Source organism: Podarcis erhardii (assembly GCF_964252035.2).
Source record: "Podarcis erhardii genome assembly, chromosome: W".
NCBI classification, from domain to species: Eukaryota; Metazoa; Chordata; class Lepidosauria; order Squamata; family Lacertidae; genus Podarcis; species Podarcis erhardii.
This window is the reverse complement of record NC_138506.1, coordinates 9291583-9316750: the sequence shown is the minus strand read 5'-3', so window position 1 is coordinate 9316750 and position 25168 is coordinate 9291583. Positions and strand designations below refer to the sequence as shown.

The following is a 25168-nucleotide window of genomic DNA, read 5'->3' as shown; positions in this document are numbered from 1 at the left end:
GCCCTCCCTTAGAAAGAGCGTTCCATAAATGTGGGAAGTGAACCCTACGCTGACTGGGGAATTCCTCATGCCTGCTTTCGTGCGCAGGTGTGGTTTGCAGCCGCATGCTCGCTTTGATACTGTCATCGGCCATAAACCGATTACGCTCTAGTCACGGACCAGGATTCTCTATGGATGAGGAGCGGCCTTCTGTAGCTTTGCATCTCTACGGTGAAAAGCCACAACGACCATAGACGTATAACTATAGAGTTTACTTCCGCTCCGCGGATTTCTAAAGCCCGCTCAGCGGCTCTTAAATATATTACCCCGAGCTTCCTGCCCTTTCCTTTTCGAAGCTGAAGCCAAAATGGTGAGTTGTTGTGGCTGTTGTTGTAGCGGCGGACTCTCAATCCGCCGCCATCGGTCCTCTAAACGGGCAAATGGTTGGGCTTCTTCTGGCAGGGGAGGCACGGGACACCCGGGCGAATCCTTGGCGCCTTGTATTGGGGAGAGCGGATGAAATGGGGAACCGGCTTGGGGGCCCGGGTCTGGTGCAGGCCTCCGATGTGTGTGCGGCTCGCCCGCTTTTGGTAGGGAATTCACTGAATCGTTCTTTGAACTTACGCAGCCCAAGGGGAAGAAGGCCAAGGGGAAGAAGGTGGCTCCGGCCCCTGCTGTGGTCAAGAAACAGGAGGCCAAGAAGGTTGCAAATCCTCTCTTTGAGAAAAGGCCCAAGAACTTCGGCATCGGTGAGTTGGAAAAAGGAATTGGGGATTGGAATGATGGGTCTCTGCAGCCCTGTTGATCCATCAAGGAGCCTATACTGAATAGGCGTTTCACAGGAAGTGGGAAATACACGCCTGTCTCTAAAATACATGTGCATGGGGAATACTGCTGGTTTTGTTGCATTTTGACCAGTGACTATTTATTTGTCTATTTATAACAAGTATTTATATGATTCTGTATCCTAGAAATATATCGCTGAGGTTTTGCAACAGTATAAAACCATACAGTAAAATCATTTTTGAAAAGCAAGTTAAAAGCAAAATAATTTAAAGCAAGCATCAGTTGATCATTGAGGAGGGATCTACTCTTAAATGCCTGCATAGGCCTTAGGGAGTAGCAATTTTTAATTGATATTTCATTGGAAGAATTTCATTTTTTAAAAAAATGATTAGAAAAGGAAAATATGAACGAGAATTAAAATAAAAAATACTCAATTAGGTTTCCGTACATATTAAGACTAATGTATAGCCTTAATATTCTGTTACAAATATGTTTATCAATAACCTAGTATTTTCTGTATAAACTCGTCCCAAATATATTTATCCAAAGAAAGTGCATCTATAAGTGGTTGTTCATATTTTGCTAATATTACCATGTTATCAAGCTATTGATTATGGAGAATTATAACTCTTCTTCTAGTTCATTGGTCCCTTATCCACCATTAGGGCATGTAGAATCTATTTTTGCTGTCCCATTGTCACTTTCCATACAATAGGTACAGGGGTACTGTATATCGTTCAAAAGAATATGCCCGTCTGAATCAATCGCAAAACTTAAAGTGTGAGACATTGTAAAAGTATGTGTATCAAAAAAGCATTATCCATATTACAACTCTAGCAAAAGGCTACATTAGATAGCACTTTCTTATACAAGCGTAAGGGAGTCCAATAGATTGTGAATAATATTTTCTGCTCCTTAAGTCTTAATTTAAGATTCATTGGTGCGTTTGATATTGAAGCTTAAACATTTCCCCAAGGTCTGCATAATAGTGGACATACCTTATTCCAATCATTTTTTAAACTCTGCATATCAAATTTATTTATTGATACTAAATATCTAAAAAGTAATCACTGGCTTCTTAGTTTCAAATGAATTATCCAATTGACCCAGTATTTTAGGTGTCTCAAGCTGAGAAGACCACTGGACCAAACAGAATTATTAAAAGATGCTGTAACTACAGGTATTGTCATTGGGCCGCAAATGGTAGATGGTATTTCTCTCTTAATGCATTATATGTATAAAATTAATCTTCCTCATCTATCAGTTGGTTTGTCCAAGGTCAATACCCTTCTCCTATGCAGCTTTTCTATATTACCACGTTTTTTCCAGAGAGTGTTTTGCATGTGAAAATGGGTCAAATTTATTTTTATTGGCTAATACATTCCATATCTTTCTAGCTGACTTAATTGTTTCAAGAGTCATTTGAACTTCCAAATATTTTGATCCTGATACTGCCCAGCCCATTAAGACCATCAACAGGTTTCCAATAATATTTGTCAGTAAATATGCCTGGTGGTATAATTCAGAATTCCAAATCCACTTTCTTTAATTAGTAATTGCATTTTCTGCAAAGGTATTATTTGTATTTTTGAGCCCCAAAGGCATTTCCTAAACAAAGAGTTTATCTTTTGGAAATATGACCCAGATATAAAAAACTGGAAGTCCTCTCAGAATATAGATAAATCTGGGAATAATATTCATTTTTAGGGCATTCATCCTTCTCTAAAGGGTAAGGCTTAATAACCCTAACTATTGATGTCTAGATGTTATTTATATTAATTGTTACTAGTTACGTTATATCTCTTGGTATTAACACACCCAAATTAAATAGATTTGGTAGAAATTTGATTTTGCTTAATTAGGTGTGTGATTAAATTTTCACCTACTGGCATCTCAGTTCCTATTTGGAACAATTAATAGTGTGTCTTGATACCTTGCCAAAATATCATCTGCAAATAACACTAATTTGTATTTAACTGAGTTGAGAACTACGTAAATCTCAAAATGTTGCCAGGGGTTCTAAACCTATTAAAAAGCAAACATGAAAGTGGACACCCTTCTCTGGTTCCTTGGGCCAATTGAAACAGAGCAGATATAATGCCATTTACCTTAACTCTAGATGTGGTTGAAACGTACAGTATTTTAATCCATTTTATAAAATCCAGCGGAAATCCAAACTTATTAAAGCTGCTTCTGTGTAGTCTATAAATTTTGTTGAAAGCCTTCTCAGTTTCTAATGATATAATTAAAATGATATAATTGTAATGATATAAATGATATAATGATATAAATTATTTTTATTAAATGTATCAAGTCCACCACTAGTCTAATACTATCTGCGGCTTGTCTTGTTTTTATGAAACCAGTCTGGTCACTCATATTTCCTGAGCTACTATATTATTTAATTCATTTTTTGGTATTTCCTTGTACAATATAGTGGTTGGACTTCCAATCATTTGTGTTCAAAGGTCCTTAAGTTCCTCTTTTAACATTTTCCCCTTTTTATTCTTTAATTTGTTTTTATCAGAGGAATATGTAATAATTCGGCCACACATATACATTTTATATGCTTCCCATTCAAATGGTCTTGCAGAAGCTGTTGCAGAATTAGAATCAAAATATTATATAGTTTCTGTTCACATATGTTGTATAAATCCTTCATCATTAAGAAGGGAAACATTTAGAATCATAGAATCATAGAGTTGGAAGAGACCACAAGGGCCATCGAGTCCATCGAGTCCAACCCCCTGCCAAGCAGGAAACACCATCAGAGCACTCCTAACATATGGTTGTCAAGCCTCTGCTTAAAGACCTCCAAAGAAGGAGACTCCACCACACACCTTGGCAGCAAATTCCACTGTCGAACAGCTCTTACTGTCAGGAAGTTCTTCCTAATGTTTAGGTGGAATCTTTTTTCTTGTAGTTTGGAACCATTGCTCCGTGTCCGGTTCTCTGGAGCAGCAGAAAACAACCTTTCTCCCTCCTCTATGTGACATCCTTTTATATATTTGAACATGGCTATCATATCACCCCTTAACCTCCTCTTCTCCAGGCTAAACATGCCCAGCTCCCTTAGCCGTTCTTCATAAGGCATCGTTTCCAGGCCTTTGACCATTTTGGTTGCCCTCCTCTGGACACGTTCCAGTTTGTCAGTGTCTTTCTTGAACTGTGGTGCCCAGAACTGGACACAGTACTCCAGGTGAGGTCTGACCAGAGCAGAATACAGTGGCACTATTACTTCCCTTGATCTAGATGCAATACTCCTATTGATGCAGCCCAGAATTGCATTGGCTTTTTTAGCTGCCGCGTCACACTTTTGGCTCATGTCAAGTTTGTGGTCAACCAAGACTCCTAGATCCTTTTCACATGTACTGCTCTCAAGCCAGGTGTCACCCATCTTGTATTTGTGCCTCTCATTTTTTTTGCCCAAGTGCAATACTTTACATTTCTCCCTATTAAAATTCATCTTGTTTGTTTTGGCCCAGTTCTCTAATCTGTCCAGGTCGTTTTGAAGTGTGATCCTGTCCTCTGGGGTGTTAGCCACCCCTCCCAGTTTGGTGTCATCTGCAGATTAGATCAGAATGCCCTTGAGTCCATCATCCAAGTCGTTGATAAAGATGTTGAATAAGACCGGGCCCAAGACAGAACCCTGTGGCACCCCACTAGTCACTCTTCTCCAGGATGAAGAGGAACCATTGATGAGCACCCTTTGGGTTCGGTCAGTCAGCCAGTTACAAATCCACTGAGTGGTAGCATAGTCAAGACCGCATTTTACCAGCTTCTTTACAAGAATATCATGGGGCACCTTGTCAAATGCCTTGCTGAAATCAAGGTAGGCTACATCCACTGCGTTCCCTTCATCTACCAGGCTTGTAATTCTGTCAAAAAACGAGATCAGGTTAGTCTGACACGACTTATTTTTCAGAAATCCATGCTGACTATTGGTGATCACAGTATTCCTTTCTAGGTGCTCACAAACTGTTTGCTTAATGATCTGCTCCAGAATCTTCCCTGGTATTGATGTCAGACTGACTGGGCGGTAATTATTTGGGTCCTCTCTTTTCCCCTTTTTGAAAATAGGGACAACATTTGCCCTCCTCCAGTCTGCCGGGACTTCGCCTGTTCTCCAGGAATTCTCAAAGATGACTGCCAGTGGTTCTGAGATCACACCTGCCAGTTCTTTTAATACTCTTGGATGCAGTTCATCTGGCCCTGGAGACTTGAATACATCTAAACTAGCCAAGTATTCTTGTACTATCTCCTTAGTTATTCTGGGCTGTGTTTCCTCTGCTGAATCATTTGCTCCAAATTCTTCAGGTCGGGCATTGTTTTCTTTATCAGAGAAGACTGAGGCAAAGAAGGCATTGAGGAGTTCAGCCCTTTCTGTGTCCCCTGTTTGCATTTCACCATCTTCTCCTCTGAGTGACCCCACTGTTTCTTTGTTCTTCCTTTTACTACGAACATACCCATAAAAGCCTTTTTTGTTGCTTTTAACCTCTCTAAATACCCCATTTTTTTACCTCGGCTGTTTTACTAAATTCACATTTCAAGATTACTGCGCTGTGATCTGATACACATTGTGGATTTGATTATTGAGGATGATGCTAAAAATTGGTCTTATTGAAAGAAATTCTGATGCACTGGTGATAAGAAAGTGAATTCTCCTTTGGTAGGGTGCATTAGTTTCCACAGATCTTTTAAATTTAAATCTATCATATATTTCTTAATTGCTTGTCTCGCTAAATATGTTTTCTTTATCAGTGTATTTCTATCTAAATTAGGATTTATGTAATAGCAAACTTTTTGGCAGGCATTTAGAAGGGCCTGGTGTTTCCACTATGTTTTGGAAGACCAAGCTTCTCTGGGCTGTGAGCAAATGATGCAAAAGAATATTTGCTATCAGAGTGATGCTGCTGACAATCTTCTCCACCAAGATCGCTGATGCTCCTGCCACCTTTGCTCTGGGCTGAAAACCATGTATACAAAAGGATAACCAGTAATTGCTAAGGAAGCAATTATTTTGAGTTGTCATTTTGCCTTTCAGGGCAGGACATTCAGCCCAAACGGGACCTGACTCGCTTTGTGAAATGGCCTCGTTATATCCGACTTCAGCGCCAAAGAGCCATCCTTTACAAAAGGTTGAAGGTGCCTCCAGCAGTTAACCAGTTCACTCAAGCATTGGACCGTCAGACAGGTGAAGGCCGGCTCCTTTCCTTGGCTCTAAGGTGGAGTTGCAGAAGGAGGTGGGGTAGCTGCTCAGATTCCTTGAATTGAATGTGCACCCCATGTTTTGGGAGTTTGCTGGAAAGAGGCAAGTGTGAGAGAACTAGTTTTACACAGTGCTATAGTAAAAAAGGTAGGGACGCGGGTGGCGCTGTGGGTTAAACCACAGAGCCTTGGGCTTGCCAATCAGAAGGTTCAAATCCCCATGATGGGGTGAGCTCCCGTTGCTCAGTCCCTGCTCCTGCCAACCTAGCAGTTCGAAAGCACGAAATGCAAGTAGATACTGCTCCAGCGGGAAGGTAAACAGCATTTCCATGTGCTGCTCTGGTTCGCCAGAAGCGGCTTAGTCATGCTGGCCACATGACCTGGAAGCTGTACGCCGGCTCCCTCGGCCAATAAAGCGAGATGAGAACCGCAACCCCAGAGTCGTCCACGACTGGACCTAATGGTCAGGGGTCCCTTTACCTTTTTGTAGTAAGGAAGGGTTTTCCTTTGTGTGCAGATGATGCTAGCAAAATATTTGCTATCTGAACTTCCTTGATGACTCCCAACCACCAAGATCACTGATGCACAAAAGTCATGTCCTTTAGGGGAGGGGGATAACGGGAACATGATGTTTAAGAGAGAGGCTTTCCTCTGAACGGTTCCAATTGTCTTCCACAGCTACTCAGCTTCTGAAATTGGCCCACAAATACAGGCCTGAGACGAAGCAAGAGAAGGAGCAGAGGCTGTGGGCCCGTGCAGAGCAAAAGGCTGCAGGGAAAGGCGACGTCCCTACCAAGAGGCCTCCTGTGCTCAGAGCAGGTAACCTTCCTACTTTATATTTATACATTTAAACCTGGTTGAATGAAAGCTTGGACAACTAGCCATATTTATTTATTGTGTTTATATCCAAAAAGTTCAAGATCGCGTAGATGGTTCTCCCCCTCTTCATTTTACCCTTGCAAACAACCCTGTAGGATAGGCTGGGTTGAAATACAGTGACTGGCCCAAGGTTGCCCAGTGAGCTCCATGGTTGAGTTGCGGTTTGAACCCTGGTTTCGCCCAGGTAACCACTGCATCACACTGGCTACCGCGATGATGTATGAATTTCTTCACCTGAACTGCAGACTGAAGAGCATAACATAGAACTTTTTAACCCTGAGCAGTAGCAGGCCCTTCCTCTGCTAGTCCTTGACATGGCTAGGAAAAGCTGGCAGCTTGGTGCTTTGTTAACACCACTTGAGCCACTGTGCTTTTCCACAGACAGGGAGCTTTGGATTTCTTTATTTTTGCCTGGGAAAAAAAACTTTTGTAGCACACTCAAGTTAACTGGCTTTTTCTGCAGGTGTCAACACCGTTACAACTCTGGTGGAGAACAAGAATGCACAGCTGGTGGTGATCGCACACGATGTAGACCCTGTTGAGGTAAGGAGGTGCAAGAATTGGGGTCTTGTACCCAAAAGCTCAGATTTATGCTGCTAAGTGGTTTTTTAAATGAATAGCAGCCACTGCATTCTTGTATGGGTGTTTTCTGCTGTTTCTTTCCTTAGCTTGAACAAAATGGTCACCCACTCCTGCTCTAGATAATTCTTAATGTTGCCAGGTCACTATGGTTACTGTTGAAATGTGCTTGGCTGTACAACTTACTTTGGAAAACATCAGAGTCCTGTTAACAAATTTTCAAACTTGGCTCTTTTTTTAAACAAAAATTATTAACAATTTCAACATAACAAATTATCAAAACATATCATATTCATTATTTCCCCCCTTTTTCCCCACCCCCGAGACTTCCCTCAGATGTCTCAGCACATATTATTCTCTGCATGTTATGAAATTATACATATCCTTACATTATCTACCCTGTTATCAACCAATAAATTTGTGTATGTTTATTGAAAACCTGCCAAGGAGTCCAGTTCATTTTGTTGTCTTTAGATAATTTGTAAAAAGCTCCCATTCTTCCTTAAAGTCACAGTTGTCTTTGTCCCGCAATTTGTATGTCAATTTAGCCAGCTCTGCGTAACTCATCAATTTTTCTTGCCACTGTTCTTTCGTTGGGATTTCCTCGTTCTTCCATCCTTGTTCTATCAAGACTCTTGCTGCTGTTGTAGCATACATAAATAGGTTCTTTGTTTTTCTTGGCAGGTCTTGTCCTACAGTCCCTAACAGAAATGCTTCTGGTTTTTTTTTTACAAATGTCGTTTTAAACATTTTTTTCAATTCATTGCTTATCATTTCCCCCAAAAATTTAACTTCTCTACAATATCTGTACTGGTGTAATATACCATCTATACATCATTTTCATATAATTTTCTTTCAAAAGAGAACAATCTGTAAATTTCAAATTTACTTTCCACAATTTTTCCCAGTCCTCAAATTGTATCTTATGTCCTATATCTTGTGCCCTTTTGATCATGACCAAATTGACCTCCTCATCTTTTGTTTCCCATTCTAGCAAAATACTATAGGTTTTCTTCAACAGCTTCACTTCTTCTATAACGTCCTTTTGAAATCTAGAAGTTGTATACTGAACCCTTTCTTGTTATCTTCTTTGTACATCTCATGTAATTGTCTGTAGTGTAACCAACTCTGAAAATGATCTTTTATTTTTTCATAATCTTTTAATTTCCATTTTCCTTCTTGATCCTCATAATTTTTTAATTTCCATTTTCCTTCTTGATCCTCAACAAATCTCTGTATGTAGGCCACTTCCCCTTTTTGCCAAGCGGTTTGAGCAACGAAGCTTCTATTGGTGATGACCACCAGGGTGTTTTTTGTTCTAATAGGTCTTTTTTATCTCTCCCACACCCTCATTAATGATCTCCTGATTATATGATTATAAAATCCTTTGTGGACTTTCCGTTTCCCATACCATAAATATGCATGCCATCCAAATCTGTTATCATGGTCTTCCAAATGTAGTGCTTCTTCCTTTTCCAGTTTTATCCAGTCCCTAATCCACACCAAACACGCAGCATCATAGTACAGTTTAAAGTCTGGCAGGGCAAACCCGCCTCTTTCTTTTATATCTGTAAGTGTCTTATGTTTAATCCTTGGCCTTTTGTGCCCCCCCCCCGACAAACTTGGAAATATCCTTCTGCCATTTGACTCTTTATAGAGCAGGGTATGGCTTTTGCAATGGTGCTTGAATTTCTTCACCTGACTGTTGGCTATTTGCAGATTAGTTGCACTGCAGAAGGCGTGCTGGGGAGACCACACATTACAAGGAATGCAAAATAACTTGCTAGGTTTTAATAACAAAATCAAAAACTCCTTTTACATTAATTATAATATATCAGTAAGCATGAACCAACCAACAACCCATCCACCAGGGTACTGAGAGAGCTAGGTGCTGCTCTTTATATACTATACCCAACAGCTTAATTAACATAACTTAACAGCACCTGCTATACTGCTTCACAGCTATAAAACTAGGTCACATTATTTGCTCTGGCCCTTAAAGAAATACACATCTTGTGGAACAATAATGAACCTTCAAATTTAAAGAGACCATTCAACACTGACCCCTATCTGAAGAGCAAAATCGTACGAGCTTTTTAACCCTGAGCAATTGCCAGAGCCCTTGTTGGAAAGCAGAGATGGGGACAGCCCTGTTGTTAGACTCCTGTTCCCATCATCCCTAACCACTGGGGCTGATGGGAGTTAGGAGTCCAGTAAAGTCTGGAGGGCCACAGTTCCTAATTCCTACAGTATTAAAAACTGAACGACCGCCAGCTTTAAAGCATTTATTTCTTCTCCCCTCTCTGATCCAGCTGGTAGTTTTCTTGCCTGCCTTGTGCAGAAAAATGGGAGTGCCCTATTGCATCATCAAAGGCAAGGCAAGGCTGGGCTGCCTTGTCCACCGAAAGACCTGTACCTGTGTTGCCTTCACTCAGGTTAATCCGTAAGTAGCCCTGAAAACATTTTTCACCTATTTTCTAATTCAAATGAAGAAACCGAAGAGGTTGGTATGGTTTGGGGCAGTTACACCTTTAACCACAAGCTAAACAGCTGTTAAAGCTGCAGCCTTTCCTCCTTCCGCATCTGGAAATGCTAAGTTCACGTGCCAGCTGAGCAGTTGGTTCCCATATTGGTAACTACTGCATGACCCCAGGCCTGCAGGGCATTGACTGCATGTAAAGCTTAAAAGTTGGCATTATTGCTGCTAGCTTAGTGTGGCATCAAACTGTGTTTTTACTTAGAGGTTCACCCTAAAGTGGACCATAATGGGTGTTACGTTCAAACCATTGGATTGAGTCTTACTCAGAGCCGACCCATTGAAAATAATGAACATGCCTAACTTGAAGCCACTAATTTCAGTGTGTCTACTCTGAGTAGGACTAAATTGGATGCAACCCTTAGAAATTAAGGGACTTGTTAGTCATTTGTAGGGGTCTGCTTTGTGTCTAATGTCATTGAATGAACACAACTGCTGAAGCTAAATGAACTTTTAAGAGAACGTTGCCCTGAAAAGTGGCACTTAAAGCAGTATTTCAAATTGTAATCTACTTGGAGAACTCAAACTCAATTGCTGGCTTGTTGAATCTGTCTTCTCCTTTGCAGCGAGGACAAGGGAGCTCTAGCTAAACTCGTGGAAGCTGTCAAGACCAACTACAATGAGAGATACGATGAGGTAAGATTGTACCTATAGGATCTGTGGGTATATTGACTAATTTGTCAGCTTTGGGAAAGTGCCCCCCCTCCCTTGCAGTGGCATGACCACTGTCCAGCTTGCTGAAATCAGGAATGGCTTGCTAGCAGCCTCCAATATGAAAATTCATTCCAGCCCTGTGTAGAGAATTCCCTCATGTAGCAGAAATAATGTGAGTGAACAGCAGTATCATGTTGACCCACTGAGCTGGTAGCATCTAAAAATATTTTGGACAAGATAACAGGATTGAGAATCTAAAAATGCCCACAGGAGAAAAGAAAAGGACTTGAGCCACCATAGAGTTACACAGCCTGTTAGCAATATTCCAGAGTCTGTGTCTATAGTACTACAATGTTTGGAACTGTTACTACTTGTTAGAGCACAGCTGTAATGTATGAAGTGGAGTTGATTTGAGTCTCTGTTCCAGTAGTAGTTTTTGCATCTAATTTGTACTTAAAAGCCGACATTCAGGTTATTGCTGTGAATGTTAAATCCTCAAAAAAATTATACCATTTAATCTAAATTTTAATTGTAAGTTTTGTAAGTCACTTTGACATGTGAGCAATCTTTTTTCCTTCCAGATTCGTCGTCACTGGGGCGGCAATCTTCTGGGGCCGAAGTCAGTTGCCCGCATTGCTAAGCTTGAAAAAGCCAAGGCTAAAGAACTGGCCACTAAACTTGGATAGATGTATCCGATTTGCCTCAAGAAGTTATTCCCATAAAAATAAAATACTGCAAACAAAATGTGTTCCAGTTGTTTTCTGTAAGTTTTTAGTGATTAGAGTGTGGTGTTCTGTCAGTTATGTCTTATGGTAGCCTTGTCTAGTAAAGGGGGATTCCATAGCACCTAAGAAGAAATTATTCCAGCGTTCCTTTCTCCATTTTCCCTCCCAAGGGGAGAGAATTTAAGATTTGTGCCAGTAATGAACACCCTAGAAGCTTATCTCTGCAGGTGTGAAAGCTCAAACAATACCTCCATGGAGCTTTGGCCAATGTTAGCTGCAAGTATATTGGGTTCTAGAACATTTCATAAGCTGCCTTGACAAGACAACAGAAATCAATCAGCTCACAGGGGAAGAGTGCAATTGAAATACCCCGCAACTATGAACTTCAGAAGTTTACAATACTTCTTTTTGATAGGGACTTGGTGTCATTATTGTTGCCAAGAAGAAACAAAGCTGTATATGCGACATGATTTATTTACTACTACATTACATGGAACTTTGCATCATATTGTATCAGCAACATGCTGATTTGCACAAACACTAATACTCTTTAATCCTGATTTCCTTCATGTCATTTCTGATTGCATAGCATTAAACAACCCAAGATAAGCACTACAATTTGAAAGGCTTTCACCTTCCCTGTTAAGGCCCCCATCATCCCAATTCCTCCCTTAACCATGCCTATCCAGAGGTGAGTCCTACTGAATTCAGTGGGGCTTACTCCCAGGTCAGTCGGGTAACACTGCAGCTCTAATATATTGCAGCCAACTTTCAGCAGAACACGAGTCTTCCTTGCTTGGGTCTGTTTGCTCTGGTCACTGAAGTGCTGCAATCAAGTCAGAAGGCCTGTTCCTCTGAATAAAGTAGTGACCTCTGAGACTGGCAGCAGCTCCTGTGAGTATTTTGAGGCCAAGCTTGCACCAAGGAGTTGTAAGTCTTCGAGGAGAACCTTCTGAATGAATTTCTTGTACCACATGTAGGAGGTAGCTGCACACAAACCATACCTGCAAAGAAGGGAGAAAGCTAGTGTTAAGACACAAGGTTAACCTGCGAAGGGCACACAATTTTAAGGTCAGTAATGTATGCAAAGGGTTGCCATATATTGAGTACAAAAAGGACAGCGACCTGGGGAAAGGGGCGTGCGGGGCCACAGCCACAAAGTTCAGGCTGGCGGCAGCCAGGGAGTGCAGAGTGCCTGTACGCTTCTCCTGGCTCAGGCTGGCAGCGGCCACTGTGTGCAGAGCAGCCCAAGTCAGGCAAAATACCGTATTTTTCGTTCTATAAGACGCACCTAGTTTTTAGAGGAGGAAAACAAGAAAAAAAATCTGAAATGTTGAAGAGGCTTTACACGGCTATCCCTGAAGCCAGAACAGCAAGAGGGATTCCTGTGCAGCAATCCTGCTTGCTGTTCTGGCTTCCGGGATAGCTTCGCAGCCTGCATTCGCTCCATAAGATGCACATACATTTCCTCTTTTTAGGAGGGATAAAGTGCATCTTATAGAGGGAAAAATACGGTAAATACTGTCTCCCCAACACAGACATTTCCTTTAAAATTTATAAGTACCCCTGGATGGGCCTGTTGGGCCCCAAAAGAACATGTCTGGCACTTATCAGACATGGCAACCCTACCCAAGGGTCGTCCAGTGTAACCCCTGCAATGCATCATTGCTTTTATTTGGCACATTGATTTGGCCATTTAATAACCAATCATTTCCCAAAAATTCAAAAGTGAGAACCAGAGTCATGGAAACTGCAAAATATACATCAGTGCATTTAACTTATTTTGATGGTGGCCTTGATGAGAATCAGGTTATTTATTTATTTATTTATTTAGATTTTCCATCATAAATTTAATTTAAAATAGAGAAATAATACATAACAGAAAAGAAACATTAAAACATTACACTGGTCAACAACAAATTTGTTGTCTGTGTTTTTTCAGCTGATTTAGGACGAATCTGATGCGCTGAATCCAAAAATCACATTGGTTTTGCTCAATCAGGTCAAGTTTTTGAGTTATGGCCACATGTCGGTTTTTTTACATTTTTGTTCACATGTACGCTTGTGTGGAGCATTTTAGAAGAAGTTGGTGCGGGTAAAATGCCATGTCGAATAATTGTTTTGATTGGAAATGATTATTTTAATGACAAGAAGTATTCAGGTCCGATAGTTCTGGGTGATTATGTCGAAAAGGGATCAGTTTGAAGTCATAAAACCTCGAAATCTTCCATAAATTGGTGTCGCAAAGCATAAAGTTGGGGGATCAAAACCCATGGCTCACTTGAGTACACTGAAGGAGAACTATGAAGAGGTGAAGTATGTGCTGGAGAAAATTGGTTATGATCAGCACAAGTGGTTTATTTGTGTTGACCTGAAGATGGTGAACTTTTTGTTGGGACAACAGTCTGGCTTCACCAAGTACCCATGTTTTCTGTGCATGTGGGATAGTAGGGACCGTGCTCAGCATTACACAAAGAAGGACTGACCTGTGCTGGAGGAATTGGTGCCTTGCAGAAAAAGGAACGTCATCAACGACCCTCTGGTGGACAGAGACAGAATACTCTTCCCACCGCTGCTCATCAAGCTTGGCTTAATCAAGCAGTTCACCAAGGCTCTGGACAAGGATGGTGACTGCTTCACTTACTTGTGCCAGGCTTTTCCAGGATTGGCCATGGAGAAGTTGAAAGCTGGCATCTTTGACGGTCCTCAGATCCGTCAGCTCATCAGAGATCCAGAGTTCGGAAACTCAATGAACGAAGTGGAACTGGAAGCGTGGAAGGCATTTGTTCTGGTAGTGAAGAACTTTATTGGCAACAATAAGGCCAGAAACTACGCAGAACTTGTCAACAACATGCTGACTGTTTCACATATGGACCGGTTTCCTGAGAATCTGGGTTCAATGAGTGACGAGCAGGGGGAGAGATTCCATCAGGTCATGAAAGAGATGGAGACCAGGTATCAGGGTCGCTGGGACGCAGTCATGATGGCTGACTACTGTTGGACTCTGAAGAGAGAACTCCCTGCCACTGAGCATTCCAGGAGTTCCAAGAAACGGAAGTTCAAGCCCTGAAGTTTGAAAAATGATGAAGCAACATGCAATTTATGTGTTCTTACCTTTATCAATGCACACCATTCAGTTTACAGTAATCGATGTTTCTATCAGGTAATCAATATATGTTGTTTTAAAAACATTTTTTTTCTCTTAAAAATATATTTAGGATGATATGTGTTGACAAAAATCAGCTGATAATGCCACAAAAATGTAATCGATTTTGTCACAAGATCTGATTTTTTTCAAATCAACATAGCACAAAAACCTGACCTGATGGAGAGAAACGGATGCCATTTCCTGATTCAGCAGTGCAAAAATACCCTGAATCAGTTGTAGAAATCTAGACAACATTCAAAAAGTAAAAAATTGTTGCCCAGTGTTATACATTAAATCATTATACAATACCCCAAAAAGAAAAAGAAAAAACACACAAAATAAAATAAACCCACCCCCCTGTTTAACTTCCCTCCACCGCTACTCGTCTTCTCTAGAATCAATTTTACCCTTATCATTGCATTCTGATTGTTTTTATTTTCTCTCTATACATACGGTGGACGCTCGGGTTGCGAACGTGATCCATGCGGGAGACACGTTCGCAACCTGCAGCGCTGTGTGTGCGCACACGCAGGTTGCGTTTCGGCACTTCTGCGCACGTGCGATTTAGGGCGAGCGCCAAAACCTGGAAATAACCTATTTTGGTACTTCTGGGTTTCGGCACATCCGTAACCTGAAAACCCGTAACCTGAAGCGTCTGTAACCCAAGGTACCACTGTACATATGTCATTATAGTTTTGATGCATTTACATTCTTAATCTAAGCATATTAAGCATGTCTTTTTTGGAGCAATATTTTGTCATATAATCATCAAAGCATTGCCATTCGTTTTTTAGTTTTTGATTTGACTGCTGTCGTATGGATACTGTTAATTTAGCCAATTTTAAATAATAATAATAATAATAATAATAATAATAATAATAATAATAATAATAATAATTTATTATTTGTACCCCGCCCATCTGGCTGGGTTTCCCCAGCCACTCTGGGCGGCTTCCATAGAAACCAAAAATACACTAAAATATCACAGATTAAAAACTTCCTTGAACAGGGCTGCCTTAAGATGTCTTCTGAATGTCAGGTAGTTGTTTATCGCTTTGACATCTGATGGGAGGGCGTTCCACAGGGCGGGCGCCACTACCGAGAAGGCCCTCTGCCTGGTTCCCTGTAGCTTTGCTTCTCGCAATGAGGGAACCACCAGAAGGCCCTCGGCGCTGGACCTCAGCGTCCGGGCAGAATGATGGGGGTGGAGACGCTCCTTCAGGTATACTGGGCCGAGGCCGTTTAGGGCTTTAAAGGTCAACACCAGCACTTTGAATTGTGCTCGGAAACGTACTGGGAGCCAATGTAGGTCTTTCAAGAGTGGTGTTATGTGGTCTTGGTGGCCGCCCCCAGTCACCAGTCTGGCTGCCGCATTCTGGATTAGTTGTAGTTTCCGAGTCACCTTCAAAGGTAGCCCCACGTAGAGCGCATTGCAGTAGTCCAAGTGGGAGATAACTAGATAATTTGAGAATCCATTCCTCCTTGGTAGGTAGTTCTTTAGCTTTCCATTTAGATGCTATTACTATCCTGGCTGCGGTGGTCGCATATAAGAAAAATTCTTTTTTTCGATTTCTGATTTTCTTTTCCTAAAGGCCCAGTAGGTAAGCCTCTGGGGTTGTTTTTTTTTTGTTTTTTGTTTTTTTGTTTTTTTTGTTAATGGAATTTTAAGCATTTTTTTTAACTCCTCATGTATTTCTCCCCAGAAGTACTTAATTGGGGTGCAACTCCACCACATATGCATTGTTGTACCAGCTTCCTTGTTGCATTTCCAACAGAGGTTGGATTTCAGTTTATAGATTTTTGCTAATTTGACTGGTGTTAAATACCACCTGTAGAACATTTTCATGAAATTTTCTTTTATTGTACTACAGGCGGTAAAACTTATATCTTCCTGCCAAAGTTTCTCCCATTGCTCTAAATATATTGTGTGGCCGAAGTCTCGCGCCCATTTAATCATTGTCTCTTTCACTTTCTTGTCAATCATGTCCAAATCTAGCAAAAGGTTATACATTTTAGATAGTATTTTTTTGTTTTTTTAAAATAACATTTCATGCATTAATTAATTCTCTTTAGCAAAGCCTTTCTTTGAGTCCAAGTTAAAGGCACTTCCAAGTTGTATATATTGCCATCTGTCGGAGACATAATGCCTTATTTCCTCATATGGTCTTATTCTAAGTTTACCTTGATCTTCCATTATCAAATCTCTATAAGTTACCCATTCCTTATTTATGTTTAGTTTTTTTCATGGCATGGGCTTCTAGAGGTGAGAGCCACCATGGTGTCATTGGCTCCAGTCTCCTTTTGTACTTACTCCAGACTTTAAATAACCTGTTTCTAATTAGGTGGCTATTGAAGTCTTTATGGACTTTGATCTTATCATATGTGAGGTAGGCGTGCCATCCATACCTGTTGTTAAAGCCCTCCAGGTCTAATAAATCTGCTTTTTCAAAGTGATCCATTCTTTCAGCCATACAAGGCATTCTGCTTCATAGTATAATTTTAAATTTGGCAACGCCAGACCTCCCCTCACTTTTTTGTCTGTCAGGAGTTTTAATTTTATGCGGGCTTTCTTATTTTGCCATATGAATTTTGTCATATCTTTCCTCCACTCCTTGAAACGTGTCAGGGAACTGCCATCGGAGCCAGAGGCGGAGGGAAGGCTCCAGAGGGATGCCGGAGAGGGTCCCAGTAGGGAGAGAGGCAGCCCATCCGCTGGGGAAGGAAATCAGCATAGCACCACTGGAGGAGGGGGGCAGATGGGGGAATTGGAGAGAAGGCTCCAGGAGTCCTCGCAGGAGATCAGCGGGGAGAGCACGGGTCCTCCACTGCCCACACCCTCCCTGCGCAGAAGACTTCCGCGCAGGGAGAGTAGGAGACTGGGCGTCAAAGAACTTCTTTGCTGGAAGAAGTTCAAGAAACGCCCACTGACGGATTCTGCCAGCGACTGAGACAGCCACGAGTGCAAGGCTGTCCAGAGAGAAAGGGTTCAACCAGGCAACCTAGCCAGGAGTGGTGGCAACCCCCTTAGAACCATTACAGCAATCCGTCAGTCACTGACGTTGCTTGTGCGGAGCCCCCCCCCCCCCCCGAGGCAGCACGATGAGCCGAACAGGGACAGCCGGAGAGCCGGAGCAGCCAGCTGCGATGCCGAGTCTGCTAGAAAGAAATCGAGACTTGGAACAGCATGTAGCTCTCTTGACAGCGCGGCTGGACGAAAGACGGGCTCAGGATGCGCAGGTCAGACCCACCCCCATCGCAAGGAAGGTACCGGGGCTGGTACACAAATTTGGTGGGAAACCCCAGGACTACAATGCGTTCCGAACGGAAATAGAGTACGCTTTGGAACTGCAGCATAATGACTTTGCTGATGACGGGGAGAGGGTAGCCTACATTGTGGGGCATCTGGAGGATGGGGCGCACGAATGGATCAGGCCCCTAATGGCGACACAAAATGATGCCTTGAAGGACCTTAAGAATTTTTTTCAGGCGATGAATGCAATGTATTCCAGCGAAGTGGAGCAAAGTGTGACTCAGCGGGAACTGATGGGGTGCAAGCAGGGGAGCCAGTCCATTAGAGACTACTGGTCGCGCTTTGCGATGTTGATCCACCGGCTCGGTTGGGATCTGGACCCTGAACCAATACAAATGTTGTTTGAGGAGGGGTTGTCCCCAACGGTGAAAGACGAGTTGTCCCACGCCCCGCCCACAGTCGATGGATCAACTGACCAAGGCTGTGCTTGCGATTGGAGTACGTCAGGAAGCGCGGGCTCAGGAGAAACGCGAAGTGAGAGGAGAACGTTGCCATGACTACCGCATTCCTGAAATACCGAGACAGCTTTCCCAGACGGCTGAGCCAATGGAAATTGATGGCGCGTGCGCACGCGAGGTTTCAAACTCCAGTGAAGGTCGCAAGAAGGAGGGGAAGGATTGGAAAACTACCAAGAAGTGTTTCCTCTGCCAGCGGCCAGGATATTTTGCCAGGGTCTGCCCTCAAAGGAAAGTCTGGCAAGGGATGGTGGGGGCTGCTGGCTGTGAGGAGAAGGGGGAGGAAGGGCAGGCGCAGAAAAACGACAACGCCTGGCTGCCAACCAGCAGGGGCAGCAGCCAGGCCAACAACCAATAGAAGTGCCCCAGCCTGACCCTCCCAAGGCAGCAATAGCCATAGAAGTGGTGCTAGAACTCCCGAATGGGCACCCAGTCAAGGTTAAGGGGCTGCTGGATTCGGGCAGCTCCTGTAATTTCTTCAGCAGGGACTTTGCTCTGGAGCATCAACTTCACCTGCTGTCCCTGGATTTTCCCTTGCAAGTGACCACCATCGATGGCAGGGTGGTCCATCGATGGCAGAGATGACTCCCAGGGTTAATACGGTAGTTTTCTGAAGTATTTTACAAAACATTTATTGATTTTGTCTTCCGTTTCATAAACCTTCCCTTTGTGCTCTACTTTATTTAGCTGACTTTCTTTTTGTTTTGTTTTTTATTTGCCATGTCCTGGTCTATTCGCTGCTTCAAAGAACCTTTGTTTCATCCATTTGATGTTGTTTTCAATCTCATTATTTAGCAATGCTGAAAGTTGTATTTGCAATAATTTTATATTTTGACTCAATGTTTTATCTTTAGGGGATTTTGCTAGTAATTTTTCTTGATTTTCTATATCTTGCTTTATTTTATTTAATTTAGATTCCCTAATCCTTTTCTGTATTATATTTTGTTGAATATAGAATCCTCTTATATAGGCCTTACTTGTGTCCCATATTACTCTGGGATCTGTGTCTTGCACCATGTTTATTTCAAAGAAGTCTTTTAATGTTTGTTGAGCTTTTTGTAAAATCTTATCATTTATTAGTCTATCATTCATTTTCCACCTTGTGTTTCTTTTTGTGTTTTGCCTCATTTCCATAATAATTGGATTGTGGTCCAATATCATTTTAGGTGAAATTTCTATTTTTTTAATTGAAGGTATGAGATTATGTGAAATCCATATCGCATCAATTCGACTTGCCGATTTGTTAGCATCAGAATAATATGTATACTGTTTTTCATTTGCGTGCTTATCTCTCCATATATCTTTTAGATTTAAATCATTTACCATCTGGCAGGATGTTGTTGGAAGTTTCCCAGTTTTAACTGGGGAATCTTTCTCAGTCCTATCCAAGTTTGACGAAATAACCCCATTTAGGCCTCCCATGATTATCATATTCTCATTATTGTATTGTATCAGTTTCTCCTGTAGTTTCTTAAAATACTTTGTCTCCTATTCGGTGAATACACTCCTCCTACTATTAATAACTTCTCTTTACCTTTAATTAATCAAATTCCTAATGTTGTGCCCTCTTTATCTTTGAAGACTAATTCTGCTTCGTGTTTTGGATTCGTATAAATAACTATGCCTCTTTTTTTTGATGGGTCTGATGCTATGAATTCATTTCCCATTCTTTTATTGATTAACACTCTTTTGTGTTTCTGGACAATACGTGTTTCTTGGAGACATATAATGTCCCATGCTTTCTTTTTTTAAAATATGTTCAGTTTTATTCCTTTTAATTTTGTTATTTAGACCACTGATGTTCCAAGAGATTATTTTCAAGTTCATCCTATTTTATTAATTTCACAGATAGATTTTTTTATTGTCCAGAATAAAAACAGATTGTGAAAAATAATTGAAAAAGTATCAGGTTTATGTTGAGTTTAACACTTAGTAGTGTTACTACATTCTTAGCAGGTTGGCAGTTTTGCCTCCTGCCGCTGTCTCTGGTACTGACTCTCTGTCTTGGGTTCCCTCACCTCCCAAGTCCCTTCTGTATTTCAACTTAAATTTCTCTAGTTCACCTGTGGATCTTATGGTTCACCGTATACCTTTAAAGGTGAAAGATAAACCTTCTGGAAATTCCCATTTGAACATGATTCCTTTAGCCTTTAACACATCTGTCAGAATCTTATAACTTTCTTTTTTTCAAATGTCTTTTAGGAATTTCTTTATATATTATTATATATATATATTTTTTTTTGATGATCTTGTAATTTTTACATTTTTTGTTTGTATTGTTTTATTAGTTTTGTTTGTTTGTATAAGTTGTTATTTTGTTCTTAGGGGGAGGGGTCAGGGCTGCCGGGGAGTGGGCCCCAGCCCACAAAATGGCTGGGGCATGTTCCACAGGGGGGAATGCACTGGGACAACCGATCTCAGTGATCACGGGTAGGAGGAGGAGTTACGCTAAGACCAGACCATGTCATTACAGAGGAGGCAGGTTTAGTCGTTGTCTGAGGACTATTCCTGCCTCCGGGTCTGGTCCTGACCGGATGGATACTAGAATCAGCAAGGGATACCCACATGACCTGAAAGTGTTGCTGTGCAATGCCAGGTCAATGATTCATAAGACCACTGCCATCCATGACTTGATCATGGATGGAGGATTTGATCTGGCATGTGTAACAGAGACTTGGTTGGATGAAGCAGATGGGCCTGCCCTTGCCGCTGCTTGCCCACCAGGTTTCTCTTACGCACAGCAACCCAGGTCATGTGGGCGGGGAGGGGGGGTTGCAGTGATTTTTAGGAAGTCATTAGTCTGCACCAGGCGTCCTATTGGGAAGACCCAGTTTTCTGAGTGCATGTTCTGGAAGTTGGGCAATAGGGGCAGTACAGGATTCCTACTGGTGTACCGACCTCCCCGCTGCACCAAGGATTCCCTGCCCGAGCTGCTTCAGGTCGTGGCGGATATGCTCCTGGAGACACCTAGCCTGGTTGTCCTGGGGGATTTTAACATCCATGCCGACACGACCTTACAAGGGGCCGCTCGGGACTTCGTGGAAAGCATGGCCTCCATGGGGCTGTCCCTGAATAAGTCTGGCCCAACTCATAGCCACGGACATGCCTTAGACTTGGTGTTTACCTCTACGGATGCTGGTGATCTGACATTAACTAAAAGTGAAACAAAAGAAGTGCCATGGTCAGATCACTTCCTGGTGCAACTGGACTTCTCCGCAACCCTTCCCCTCCGCAGGGAGGTGGGACCGATTCGGATGGTCCGCCCCTGCCACTTAATGGATCCAATTGGCTTCCAGAGAGTGGTAGGGGATGCTCTATCCCAAGTTGATGGCCTTTCAGCTGATTCCCTGGTGGCCCGCTGGAATGCGGAGTTAACCAGGGCTATTGACTGTCTGGCTCCGAAGCGCCCTCTCCGATTGCATGGAGCCCGGACAGCCCCGTGGTTTTCCCCGGAGCTGAGGGTGATGAAACAATCGTTGAGACGACTAGAGCGCCGGTGGCGGAAAACTCATTCTGAATCAGACCGGACACGGGTTAGAGCTCAACGTCGAGCCTACCAAGTGGCAATGGCGACGGCGAAGAGGGCCTTCTTCACCGCCTCCATTGCATCTGCAGAAAACAGCAGCAGGAGACTTTTTCAGGTGGTTCGCAATCTATCAGAACCACCTGTACCAACGGGGCCTGGTAGGGACCCCAAGATCTCCTGCAATGCTTTTGCAAAGTTTTTTGCAGATAAAATCGCTCAGATTCAGAAGGAGGTAGACTCCACCGTGGGAGCAGGGCCAGGGCGGGAGAGTGCTAGAGTTCTGTCTGGTCCTGTTACATGGGATCAATTCCAATCTGTTACCTCCGAGGATGTGGACAGGCTGCTTGGACGAGTGAAACCGACCACCTGTCTCCTTGATCCTTGCCCATCCTGGCTGATAAAAGCGAGCCGGGAAGGGCTGGGCGATGGGCTTTGTGGGGTGGTGAACGCTTCCCTCCATGAGGGAGCCTTCCCAGACCCGCTGAAAGAGGCGGTCATTAAACCGCTTCTTAAAAAAACATCTTTAGACCCGGCCAATTTGGCCAACTATCGCCCAGTCTCAAATCTGCCATTCTTGGGCAAGGTGATTGAGCGGGTGGTTGCTGAACAACTCCAAGCACGCCTGGAGGAAACGGACCATTTGGATCCCTTCCAATCGGGATTCAGGCCTCACCATGGGACTGAAACTGCCTTGGTCGCGCTGGTTGATGATCTCCGGCGGGCTAGGGACAAAGGTGAGAGCTGTTTCCTAGTTCTGCTGGATCTCTCAGCGGCCTTTGACACCATCGACCATAACATCCTTCTGGACCGTCTAGAGGGGCTGGGAGCTGGGGGCACTGTTATACAGTGGTTCCGCTCCTTCCTCCTGGGCCGTGTCCAGAAGGTGGTGGTGGGGGATGAATGTTCAGACCCCTGGGCTCTCACTTGTGGGGTGCCTCAGGGTTCTGTCCTCTCCCCCATGCTTTTTAATATCTATATGAAGCCGCTGGGAGAGATCATCAGGGGGTTTGGACTGGGTGTTCATCAGTATGCAGATGACACCCAGCTCTACCTCTCCTTTAAATCAGAACCAGTGAAGGCGGTGAAGGTCCTGTGTGAGTGCCTGGAGGCGGTTGGAGGTTGGATGGCGGCTAACAGATTGAGGTTGAATCCTGACAAGACAGAAGTACTGTTTTGGGGGGACAGGAGGCGGGCAGGTGTGGAGGATTCCCTGGTCCTGAATGGGGTAACTGTGCCCCTGAAGGACCAGGTGCGCAGCCTGGGAGTCATTTTGGACTCACAGCTGTCCATGGAGGCGCAGATTAACTCTGTGTCCAGGGCAGCTGTCTACCAGCTCCACCTGGTACGCAGGCTAAGACCCTACCTCCCCGCGGACTGTCTCGCCAGAGTGGTGCATGCTCTAGTTATCTCACGCTTGGACTACTGCAATGCGCTCTACGTGGGGCTACCTTTGAAGGTGACCCGGAAACTGCAATTAATCCAGAATGCGGCAGCTAGACTGGTGACTGGGAGTGGCCGCCGGGACCACATAACACCGGTTCTGAGAGATCTGCATTGGCTCCCAGTACGTTTCCGAGCACAATTCAAAGTGTTGGTGCTGACCTTTAAAGCCCTAAACGGCCTCGGTCCTGTATACCTGAAGGAGCGTCTCCACCCCCATCGTTCAGCCCGGACACTGAGATCCAGCGCCGAGGGCCTTCTGGCGGTTCCCTCATTGCGAGAAGTGAGGTTACAGGGAACCAGACAGAGGGCCTTCTCGGTAGTGGCGCCCGCCCTGTGGAACGCCCTCCCATCAGATGTCAAAGAGATAAAGAATTACCTGACGTTCAGAAGACATCTTAAGGCAGCCCTGTTCAGGGATGTTTTTAATATGTAATGCTGTATTGTTTTTAATACTGATTGGGAGCCGCCCAGAGTGGCTGGGGAAACTCAGCCGGATGGGCGGGGTATAAATAATAAATTATTATTATTATTATTATTATTATGTCTTTTCCATCAATTGTTAGTTTCCTTTTTTGTAAGATGTTATCTTTAAGTAATCTTGAGTTGAGGAACACCGTACAATCTCCTGGTCCTCTGAAATTCCTTTGGATATCTGGCTTTATCCTATAAATCTTGTCCATGTCCAAAAACAGCTCTTCCTCCTTCACTCCGAGCCATTCTGCCAGTTATTTTATTAATTTGGTTACAATGTCCTCCCATTGGGTCTCTGGGATCCCTCTAAAATGGAGTATAAGCTCTTTCTGATGCATTTCCAAGATTGCAATCTGATTGAGCGTTTTTTCGTGAATCTTTTTAAAATCTGTTAATTTAGCTTGCATTAGATCATGTCCTTTTTTCAATTCTTTATTTTCATTCTGTAGTTTTTTCATAGTTTCTTTCATGAGATCCTCTTGTTTGTTTTGATTTTTAGGTCATTCACTGATTTTTCAATCTCCAGCTTTTTAATTGTTAGGTCCTTTAATTGGCCTGACAAATCTAAAATTAACAGAGTTCTGTTCAATTTTCGTTCCCATGATATCCAACTTATCATTGATAGACTTTTTCATATTTTTATTAGTGTCTTTATATCATCACCTTTGTCTAGTTCTATGAGTATAAAGAAAAGCTGAATCATCTATCATCCTGCCTGTTTAAAATGGAACCATAGAAAAAATAATAGAAGGTCCTGCAGCTCCGACTGCAGCGACACCTAGTGGCAGAGGAGGTAAATGCTTTAAATACTACATCAAAATAACCCAGCCTAGCCACAAAATAACAATGACTGTCTTCTTTTTTTGGTTGAATATATAATAAGAGATTTTGGAACTTTCAATTTAAGGTTTAAAGGCAATACATTTGAATCCACTTAATAGGTTGATTGTAATTCTATAGTGTACTACCCACCAAGCAGAAGATTTAAGGAAATGCATTTGAAATGATCAACTTAGATTGCTAATGAAATCATATTTGATTATTACTAGATTGTTTAAAGTATTTAAATGAATTGTAAAGAGTCGTTTGATGTCAAGAAATGTATAAAGTTGTCTGTTATGAAGAATTAAGCTGAAAGAGACAAATCTACAGGTATGCTTTACACTCTGAAATAGAATATTATATAGTATTTGTACATAGTACTTGTTCAAACTCTCAGAATTATTGAACTCTAATGAAATGAACTACTGAATGAAAATGAACTGAACCCCCAGCAAATCCCTCCCCACAAGATTCCGATATTTGTTGACTTATATAGAAGTGTTGGTGTTTTGCAACTTTGACCTGTTGCAGGACCTTAGCCAGACCTTAGCAGAGCATACGCGGAGTTCCAGAAAACAATCAGTTGCAGGCAGGATGGACGAAGCAGGAACAAAACATTGCTACTAGTAACTTGGTTACTTAGATGT

General features: G+C 42.6%; 1 protein-coding gene across 1 annotated transcript; it reads left to right on the top strand.

Moving 5' to 3' along the window:
- The first annotated feature begins 314 nt into the window (after positions 1-314).
- LOC309333227 (large ribosomal subunit protein eL8-like) lies at positions 315-11365 on the top strand. The gene is made up of 8 exons (XM_081846653.1): positions 315-349; positions 608-728; positions 5810-5959; positions 6652-6792; positions 7316-7395; positions 9744-9874; positions 10534-10603; positions 11203-11365. The coding sequence occupies exons 1-8, from the start codon at positions 347-349 to the stop codon at positions 11305-11307; spliced, it is 801 nt and encodes a 266-aa protein (XP_081702779.1). The 5' UTR covers positions 315-346; the 3' UTR covers positions 11308-11365.
- The last annotated feature ends 13803 nt before the right edge of the window (positions 11366-25168 follow it).

What these genes read in the sequence shown, in the direction of transcription:
- LOC309333227 (XM_081846653.1), top strand. An exon ending in GCCTTCACTCAGGTTAATCC is followed by an intron (nt 9,875 to 10,533) that starts GTAAGTAGCCCT and finishes TCTCCTTTGCAG; the next exon opens with CGAGGACAAGGGAGCTCTAG. An exon ending in ACAATGAGAGATACGATGAG is followed by an intron (nt 10,604 to 11,202) that starts GTAAGATTGTAC and finishes TTTTCCTTCCAG; the next exon opens with ATTCGTCGTCACTGGGGCGG.